The 10,297-nt window shown below is 39.1% G+C and overlaps 1 protein-coding gene across 1 annotated transcript in view; it reads right to left on the bottom strand.

Moving 5' to 3' along the window:
• The window catches only part of KIAA1109 (KIAA1109 ortholog), a 252,339-nt gene that overhangs the window by 118,977 nt on the left and 123,065 nt on the right, over positions 1 to 10,297 (bottom strand). Inside the window, exons 28-35 of the mRNA XM_025204706.1 lie at positions 9,985 to 10,240; positions 8,687 to 9,530; positions 7,018 to 7,088; positions 5,556 to 5,729; positions 5,001 to 5,121; positions 2,384 to 2,530; positions 1,865 to 1,992; positions 886 to 1,088 (exon numbers count right to left, since the gene is read on the bottom strand). Coding sequence (XP_025060491.1) covers positions 886 to 1,088; positions 1,865 to 1,992; positions 2,384 to 2,530; positions 5,001 to 5,121; positions 5,556 to 5,729; positions 7,018 to 7,088; positions 8,687 to 9,530; positions 9,985 to 10,240 — 1,944 coding nt within the window. The remainder of the gene's footprint in view (positions 1 to 885; positions 1,089 to 1,864; positions 1,993 to 2,383; positions 2,531 to 5,000; positions 5,122 to 5,555; positions 5,730 to 7,017; positions 7,089 to 8,686; positions 9,531 to 9,984; positions 10,241 to 10,297) is intronic.

Below are 10,297 nucleotides of genomic sequence, written 5' to 3'. Positions count from 1 at the left end.
TGTGACGGAGCCCAGCTTGTGGGGTGGGGGCAGCTCCCGCCAAGGGGTGAGGGGGGTGTGCCCCCAGATCTGAACAGCACGGAGGGAGCTGCATTGTGGGGTGGAGCCAGAGCTAGCGCTGTGCAGGGCTCTTCTTCCCAGGGGCTGGGCTTGGAGTGGACTCCGGCGGTGCTGGGAGGAGGCTGGAGCCATGCCAAATTTTGTTGCAGCTCCACTCCCAGCCCCGTACTGCCACAGCTTTTCCCAGTGCTTCAGTGGAGGCAGGGTGTTCAACCAGGGCTGCAGCGAGCAGCAGCGCAGGGCTGGGAGCAGAGCTGCGGCAAAATTGGGGGTAGTTGCAGCCTCTTCCCAGCACTGCCAGAGCCTGCTCTGAGCCCAGCCCCCACGAAGAAAAGCCCTGCCCTGCTCCAACTCCGGTTCCACTCCACAGCTGCAGCCCACACCACAATAATCTGGGGGCACACGCTTCCCCCCAGCCCCTGCCCTCCTGGAGTGCAAGCAGTGACAGGAGCCACCCCCACCCCACAAGCCGCAGCTCCAGCCTCTGCCCCCGCCTCCCCCACCCTGGCTGAGTAGCGCCTCCCCCTGGACCCCTACCTCACGGCAAGGGGCACTGATCTGCCCTGCCCCATGCTCCTTCCCTCCCCGCTTGCCTTCCAACTTACCAGTTGGAGGCAGCTCTCCACACTGCCAGCTCTGCTTCGTGCTGCAGTGCAGCTGCGTGCAGCATGGGCATTTATTGGCCAAATTATCAGCCGCATAGGGCCAGTATCCAACAGACAATTTTCTTCATATTGGTACCGATCCGATATCAGACCGATGTATCAGTGCACCTCTAGTAATAATAAATCATGCCCATGAAAACATTGTTAACAGTATGCTCACCTGCTGTATCAAGACCTCTTAGCTGCCCATGAACACGATGAATGTTCAGTTTGGCAGCAATTTCTTTTCCTTTTTCTGCTCCTGCATTTGATCTCAGCGAGCCAGAAGACTGAGGCTGCATTTTACTGGCATGGATGTACCGATCAAACGTGACAGAATTTCTCCCAGTTTCTGCATTGGTTGAAGTCTCTTCAACAATACCCCTATTGAATGTAAAAGGGAAAAAAATAAACCAAATGTCAAGAATAAGATTAAATAGTTGCTTCTGGTATCTGCTAATTTTAAGTGATATAAGCACATAAATATTAAGAATTTTTTTTTCATATGACAGCCTTTGGTAGAAACAACTACAGAAGATTTAAATTTTGCCCTCTGGGACACAGTTCCCATTTGTAATTCCTATTTATATCACCAAGAGATAAATTCACACAATTGAAGAGAGAAGGATTACGGTTGAAAGATGCCAAAGTACTTTAACTACATGTCACTTAAAACTTGGATGACAATATGTCCTGTTTTTGCTCGGACAGTCCTGGATTTCAAAAGCCGGTCCCGGACAGCTGTTGGGAATTATAATGGGTGTTCCAGAAACGCAGGGGCACGGGGTGCACTCTGGCTAGGAATAGGAGTGGTGCAGAGCACATTACAAGCAGGCATGCAGACAGGCACCACTGCCTGCCTGGCATACAGCCCCTCTCCTGCCAACCTGTGAGAGTGTAGGAGGATTGGGGCAGGGAGCAGTGTCCCAGATTTCCGGGACGGTGTCCCAGATTTCCGGGATTTCCATATGGCCAGCCTACTTAAAACCCATTTTTATAAAAGAAATCCACTGACAAGAAAGATAGCCACAGTAACTTTTTTAAATTTCCTTTTTTAGATAACCCTGTTGGTGCCCATGAGTCTCACATATAGAAGCTTAGAAATTTCTATTAGCATGATAATAAAGAAGTATCAATTATGAACTATATATTCTGCTTACCTATTCATGCGAACTTGTGTAGCAATTCTATCAAAACATAAAGCTACTAAGGAAACATGAGTCACAGTTTTACTAGATGCAACGCCTGGGGATTCATCGACTGATGCTTGTAGCAAACATAAGTTTACCTAAACATAAAATACCCCAGAAGAGTAAAGTAAAAGTTAGAAAACAGTCATTAAAAAAAAAAAAAAAAAAAAATAGCTTGCATATAATTTCATCTATGCTTTTCAGATCATAAACACTACATTTAAGACTATTATATAACTGCACTAAACTTTTTACAGTTTGAACACATGTTCAGTTCTTAATTATTGCACTAGTTACAAACTTTCATCTTGTATTTAAATTTGCTTAACTACTGTACTTTGACTGAGCACGCTAAGAAAATATGCATTATCTTTAACAAATACCACATTGCATTCAGTTAGTTCTAACTTCTCAAAAGAATACTCATACAAGGCTAGTTCGTAAAAGAGCAGTCTTGTAAGATTACTCAATTAAATTAAAAGTTATTACCTTGGGTATAGTAACGTTTGCCTGAAGACCTTTAATTGTCACATTATCTTGCTTAAGTGAAAGATTTGTCTGTGCTTGGCCTTGGTTGGTTGTCCCGGTAGTAGGGTTCTCTATTTTTGTTCCTCTAATATCCTGTTTGGAGGATAACTTTAAAAATGATATGAGTTAGTATTTTACACTGTGTCCCATTCAAAATATTTTACAAACTAAGTAAATAATACGTCTCAATGGTGCTTCAGTGAAAGATTTTCAGGTGCAATTCTAGCCTGGTGTGTTTTAATTTACAGGGCAAATGAGCTTGAGTATGCTACAAAGTTAGCATACTCAAACCCAGATAGATTGTCCCATACTAGTATACATAGTTCCATACTCAATAGCATACTCAAACCCAGATAGTCACATCTTGTGGCACTCAGCACAAAACTTTCAAAGATCCAAACTGAAATCCAGACAGAATCCTGATATAAGAGATGAGATGCTTTGACAGGCAAGTCTCTAGGATGCAAGGATGATTATGTAAGTTAGAAAGATTTCCTAATTGAATAGAAAATGAACTGTACAGTTTCCATGAAACTACCAACAGTTAAACTAATTTGGTAAAGTTTTGGATTCTATATCTGCAGCTCCTGTCTAAAAAACAGATATGCTTCTATGCCTTCATCTCAGTATAACCTTATCCTGCGATCACAAAAATCAGATACATTCTCTAAGCATTCCAAAAATTTTAAATACAATGCATTATATATATTGCTAGTATATATATTCCATTAAAAAACAACACCAGCAGAAATATAAAAACAGAGACAAGCAGAAAAGTGATGTGCGTGTTATGTAGAGTTCTAGGAAAAAGAGGGGTGGGTTATTTTAGAAAGAAAGATGAAGGAACACAAAAAAGCTTAACATGGATGAAAACAAAGGAACTATAAAAGATTGAAAGAGAAGACTAGAACATTAGACTCCTGTGGACATTGACCTGGATCATAGGAATGCTGTTGATGGATGATAAATATGTGTCTTTATGTCTATTTTAGGGGACAGATATATCTTTAAATGTTAAATCTATTATTGAATAAAGCTAGATTCATTAATAACATTTTTTTTAAATGTTGGAGGAATGTAGGCCAAGTCAGTGTAGTTATGCCAGTTCTCACTAGCTGAGGATACACTATTACATTAGCATACGTATTATGCTAATGTAAAATGAAAGCGTTTTTCAAATAATATGATACAAGCACAGTCTTTCTATAGAGAACAGCTATTTCCATAAGACCATAGATAGGCATTACATTTGTAGTGCTAAACGCGCCCTGCTGGCACCACAAAAAAGGTGAACACCACGCTCATTCCAGCTGGTTTGTAGCACTACAAAGATGTTAAGAAATGCCAGTAAATATTAGCACTTTAGTTACTTAGTGTAACTTCTTGGTAGCACTGCACTTTACAATATCACATTTACATTTACTTGTAGCACTAGTGGGGACTAGGACCCCCAACATTCCCCCCACTTTCTACTCTCCTTCCCCCACCTCCAAGGGAAAGGAATATCCCCGATATTCATGCACCACTGGGTAGACTCCTAAAAGGGTTATGTCAAGAAGTTCCAAGCAAAAGCATGTTCTCTAGCCCACATGATAACATGTAACAGTACTTTCAAGACATCTGAGTGATGATCAGCCATCTGTCATGGAAACTTTAATGAAACTGAACAAAAAATAATTTGAGATATTAAAAAAAAAAAAAAAAGTACTGTAAGTTAAAAAAAAAGAAAGAATAATGCTGAAAAAAAAAAAAGTACTGTAAGTTAAAAAAAAAGTAAGAATAATGCTGTGTTGCATCACAGTCCATAGAACATCTAACACAACTTGGTTTACCTTCATCAATAATCTTTTTTTGACTAACAAGATTATGGGCAAATGAATAATTTGTATTAAGTTCAAAGAAGGTAGGAAACTTAGAGCAGAGCAGTTAATGGGTAATAACTCTGTGTATCCATTCTCACCACTGGGGAAGTTAAAGCTAAACACCAATAGTTTATCTCCCTGCCACCTCCCCCTCCACACACACCTTACATTATTACAGTTTACCTTTATTTTACCACAGGCTAACAACAAGAGCATTACACGTTACCCAGTGGAAAGTCCCTATCCCTGTTCAGCTTCTTAAAGCTGTTCTTGTCCATACCTTATGTATTTCTGGTAGATCGTTTGCTGATCTGTATGGTGTGCTTTTGCTCTCGATTACAGCAGTCCCCTGTCCATGGTACTTAACCAGCCAATATCCAGGCTATAGATGCAGAGACTACTTGTTTAATATAATATATTTAACTGTGATGTAACAAAAATCACATCTGGACAGCCTGGGAGCTGAGCTGAACAGCTACTTGCAGCAGAGCTTTCAGCAAAAGGTTAATTTGATTTGGAATGTAGGTGTGTTGATTAACAAAAGCAAGTTGGTTATAATAATTATCCCTAACTAATAATAATCCCCAACTATAACACTGAAATTTAATTGGAAAAAGAAACACTGGATTTGACTGGATGAAAGACAGCCGACAAAAAACATGGAAGCTTTTGCACTCCCCCTTTCCAAGCCTCTTACAATTTAGTAGTGCCCTTACATTCTCTGAAAAGGATGTTTTGCTGTTCTGTACAGCTTCTCGGAGAACCTTACAATGCAGATCATCCACAATTGCTGCTGGGTGTCGAGTACTAGCACAATGTACCATTGCTTCTATGTATCTACAGGAAGAGAAAAAAACAACATAGTTAAATAAAGGGACATTTAATTCCTGAGGTCACATGAAATACCATCAAAATCATGAACCTATACTGAAAAAGCACATTCCCTCATCAAACGTTCATATGCACATATGCTTGCACCCCCTGACCCTACACACAGCAAGAACAAGAGTATAACAACATGCCACAAGTCAAAACAAAATAAGTTTTTTTCTAGCTCTTCTGCTAGAGGTGTGAAGCTACATAAATGGGAATTCTGAGGGGGCAGGGAGCACAAGTGTTCAGCAGTTATTCGTGTGTGTGCATGCACACTCCCCGCCCCCAGCAGTTGCTTTTCCTAAGCCTCTATACTACTACCGAATCAAAAAACTTCAAATTTTGCTAATAATAGCAATGATAGCAACTTCAATTTAACGTTAAGTAAATTAAGATACCTGTCTAAAGCTTCTGCTACCAGAGGAGTTAGAATTACATCTACAGTTCCTTTTACTTCTATTATGGCTGTTGTCCTAGTTTGGGAGACTGGATGATCCAAAGTCCATTCTTCCGTCATCGTTTCATCATCAGTAGTATCCACTGTTTTCTTTTCCAAAGGAGTATAGGGTGTACTACACAATTCAAACAAAGCAATGAGCTAGAAGTAACAAATGGACATCACACATATAAAACTTCCATTTTATTTTCTTTGTTTAGTTTGGTACAATACTAACAACAAGAATGGATTGCATGTGCAAGACTAAAGCAAGTCTGTATTTAACAGAAGATTATGTTGGAATTAGGAAGGTCATTTTAGTTCAGTGGTAAGTATCTAATGATAAATAAATATTGAATAGGCTCCACATAGAAAAATTAAATGTGAAAAGTACTAACTTAGGCTACAACACCATACACAAGTAAACATTTCTCCATTAAAAGACTCCAAAACTATGCCCTCATATTTTAGTAAGTGTTAAAACAATACTTGCCACAATATGTTACAATCTTCAGAGTATTACACATTTCAGAAGGAATTGTCTTGCAAGCTCCAATACAGTGCACTAACCACAGAATCCAAGTTGTAGTTCAAGCATTGCCATAGATTAACTGATTTTGCCAGGAAACTTATCTAGACCTCAGTTCATAGTTTGAGTGTACCATAGAAAATAAATATTGATATATTTACCCAAATCCAAGGTGAGGCTCCCCTCCCCCACACCCCATTCAACATGAGGTGGGAAAAGCCCCTTGTTTTGGGTGCAAGTATAAGGTAGGACAAGGACACACACACACAGCTACTGCAACACCAACCCCAGCCTCAACCCAGGCTCAGGATTAGAGTCAGAGCCAGAGCAGCCACCTGTTCCCCACCACCTCTACCCTGCCCCTACCTGCTCCCCACAGCCTCTATCCTCCCCACCTTACCTTCCACCAACCACCGCCTACTGTCAGTCGTTGCTCCAGCCCCATTCTAGCATTCCAGAGCTACCACCACTGAAACCCATTTCATAACTGAGCTGGGGCCAGAGCTAACCTGTGCTCCATGTCCTGGCTAGAATGGTGCCAGACCCATAATGGACAGTAAGCACTGTAGCAACAAGAAGAACAAATCTGTGCCAGCTCCCAATCGTTAAGATTCTACACATGGAAAAGTATAACAAATTTATAAATTTTCCATATAAAGTATCCAATTATTGCTGGGAGGCGGTGGGAAAACATATCCTACATGCCCAGTCATGTTGGATTCGGGTAAACATGCTACTTACCATTCCAAAGTAAGTTTATAATAAAACCACAAGTGATATATGCCTACATTTTACTGGAGCTAGCAAGAAATGCTATACTTAAAAGGAAGTACAGGGCAGATCCCTCTCTTCCAGTTATTTAAAGCCACACAGAGTAATGTCATCTTCTACTTACTTGGATGCTGATCCTGTTAGTTGCATGCCTCTGTCCAGTAAAGCATTTGCTGTGAGACCCTGTTTAACAATCTAAAACACAGTACAAAAAAAAATTACTTCTCTCTGTTCCTAAATGATCTAAATAGTTTCAAGGGAAGATTCCCATTATTGTTTTCTCAAAGAGTATTACCCTAGCCTTCCATCTTACCCAACAAAAGGGTAAGAACTCTATCATCCAGCTGTATTTTCTAAACTGTTTTAACAGTTCTTGAACAGATCTTGAAGTTATCATAGAGAAATTCAATGAATAATATCATTTGGACTTTTCATTGTCTCAGATTTGTTTTTAACTATCTTTCTAAGAAAGGCTACATATGAAAGTAAATCTGCACAGTGCCCAACACTAAAATGCCATTAACATTATATTCTACTGTGTTAATTACCTATATTTTATTACAATAATTTTCATGTGATTTTACATGATAAATATGATAAAGTATGATCAGTATACATGAAGCACAATAAAGGCATACTTTCAGATCTGTGAACTGAGATTCAGTTTCATGTTGACATCTAATTAAAAACAGAGACAGGAAGCCAAGGCATCTTGAAATGAACATAAACCATAAAAAAGACTTTTACCCAATTGCATTGCTACATAAAGACAACATACCCGAAACATTCTGTTGTAAGGCAGATATTGCCTTGCCCTGCTGAAACCCGATATGAAAACCTGAACCTGAATAAATAACTTGGCACACCAGGCAGAACCTTTTGCAAGCTTCATAAAGCCACAATGTTCTAGAATCTTTGTTTAAACTACGAAAGAGGTATCAACATTTAAAAGACAAAAACTATTATATAATAAGAGTAGCTTAAAAAAAAGCTGAGTTTTCTGCATAAATTGTTTTATTATAAATATTTTCTCAATGAAAATTTTTATAGTAAAAATTATCTCAATGAGCCTGGTGAAACATTTACAAAAGATATGAATAAGCACATAGTGAAATGATGCTGAACTTAGATTTCTTTAAAGTTTTCTTAAATTAACATGTTAAATTCAAGGTACAACTACAGGAAGAGGAATTGGAAGATGATAAAAATTCCCTCTTATATTTTCATGGTTATTAGGTTTCATTTAATCAACTCTTTCTTCCAAATAAAACCTATTGCCTGCTGGATCTTAACTTCTGATACATCAAAACAGTATTGCAATGCCCCGTTGTTATTTTTTTAGCACCTCTTACAAGAATATAGTACAACCAGCATATTAATAGGAAATACATATTAGTACAAGTCATCACCTAAATCTACAAATTACCAGCTTTGCTTTGAAATAACATTTTTTTATAGTTCAAATTATGTTAACTATAACTGGTAGAAGCATCACTAAGCTTTTGTAGCAGAGTTAATTAAGTAAATACTGCTGTAAATATATTCTGTAGAAATGCTAGACTTTGAGGTGATTTACTAAGTACAGAATTGACATTATAATACCAGAGATTATTTCAATTTTTTTTCATTCACAAAACACTAACAATTTCCCCTGATTGCTGCATCTAAATCCTAGGACCATCCTAACTTCTGATAACCAATGGTGAACAGTTTTAAGTTTCCTTTGAGTCAACTGTTTAGCACAACACATTCTAGTCTCGATAACTCATTTCCTTCCCCAATTATTGCCATACCTTAAAAGTTGGAACAGAAAGTTGTTCAAAAGATGAGGAGCTTTCCTCACTAGTTGGGGTATCAAGGTCCAAAGGGCGATGTAATGAGGATTTTGAGGTTCTTTTGTTTGTTGGATGCTTTACAGACCAATTGATCACTTGGAACTGTGTAAGGTAGTTTTGGTAACAGGTCATTACAGGCTGTTGTGATGTTATTTGTTCACTCTCTGCAGTCTTCTCAGCTTCTATAATATACATGTGTTCAACAAGTTCATCCTCTCCTCCCAAAGCTGAAACAAAAGAAGCTTGAGAGGGATGAGTTTTGATTGGCAAAGTCTTTGTATCCTGACTAGCTTCTCCATGGACTGCACTCGTTAAGGGTCCTTCTACACTATGATAGATAGATCCTCTACTACATTCAGCTTTCTGGGCTTGCTTTTTCCTCTTTTTTCTCCCTGGGTAGGTTCCTGGGCCTTCATCACTGCTTACTGGCTCAAACTCTTCAGCTGCTGAAAAATAGGCTTCACTGTCAGCCACTGACATGCTGGAGTCCATTGAGCGATACTGGTGAAATGAGTTTGAATCTGCAGATGGCGTATATGGAAAAGAACCAAAGCTTCTCCTCTGCTTTGGAGAGTCCAAGACATTCTCATCACTGCGAGACACATCACTGCTAAATTGGACACCAACAGGAACAGGTTGCTTGTCACCATAGAAAGCTGCAGTAAGACTCTTAGTGCTCCCAAGTCGGGTTGAGCACACAGATGCCTGCCTTTTCAGAGGAGACCTGAGAGGAGACTGACCAACAGTCCTTTCCTGGCTGTTAGGAGACACTGGACTGCCTTCTGCTGCCTCTGCTGGAAGGCTATAAACAGAAATTAAAGATCATTATGTTTTTTTTAAACAATAGTGCGAATCTTAAATTGCAAAGCACTGACCTTTTAACAGATGATACTAGGTACTTTTCAGTAACTCAATTATAAATGTTAATTCCCTCAAAGACAACAAATCTGTTCATATGTAATATTATTATTGCAACACAGACCATGTATATCAAACCATATTAAGATCCTGTACCTGACCAAAAGGGTCAACGTACAAAGGAAACGCGTCTAGGCAAATTTTCATGGATGTCTGGCTTCCCATCTAGATCAGAAGATTTGACATTGATCTTCTGTACTTCAACTAGCAAATCAATTTCAGCACTACTGTTTGAAACAGCTGTATTTGTATTTTTCAGGGGTTTACTCAATCTTGACATTAATCCATAAGAGTAAGTAAAAATCAATTTCTGCCTTGCCTTGGCAGAGTATACTAACCTTCCATGACCATCTTCTCTTTTTGCACCAGACAAAAACTCCTTCTGTCCCATATGATCTTCAGTAGAAGAAGGGCTTTCCTTCTCACCTGCAAGCAAGGGAAGTGCAGCACTGGAGCTGCTATTTTCCTCTGAAGATGAAGAGGAACTATGCGATCTCAATGGCACTTGCAGGCTTAGGTGCTGCACCTTTCTTTCTATTTCAATACCCACAGATCTACAATCCCAATCTTTCCTTTTTACACCATTTGCTTTACCTAAATAAAACAGAGACAAATCAATTAAAATTTTTAAGATTTGAAAGCATTTTGAAT

This window comes from Alligator sinensis, unplaced genomic scaffold (assembly GCF_000455745.1).
Source record: "Alligator sinensis unplaced genomic scaffold, ASM45574v1 scaffold150_1, whole genome shotgun sequence".
NCBI lineage: Eukaryota > Metazoa > Chordata > Crocodylia > Alligatoridae > Alligator > Alligator sinensis.
Note: the sequence above shows the minus strand (reverse complement) of the source record. Positions and strands in the feature narration are given on the sequence as shown.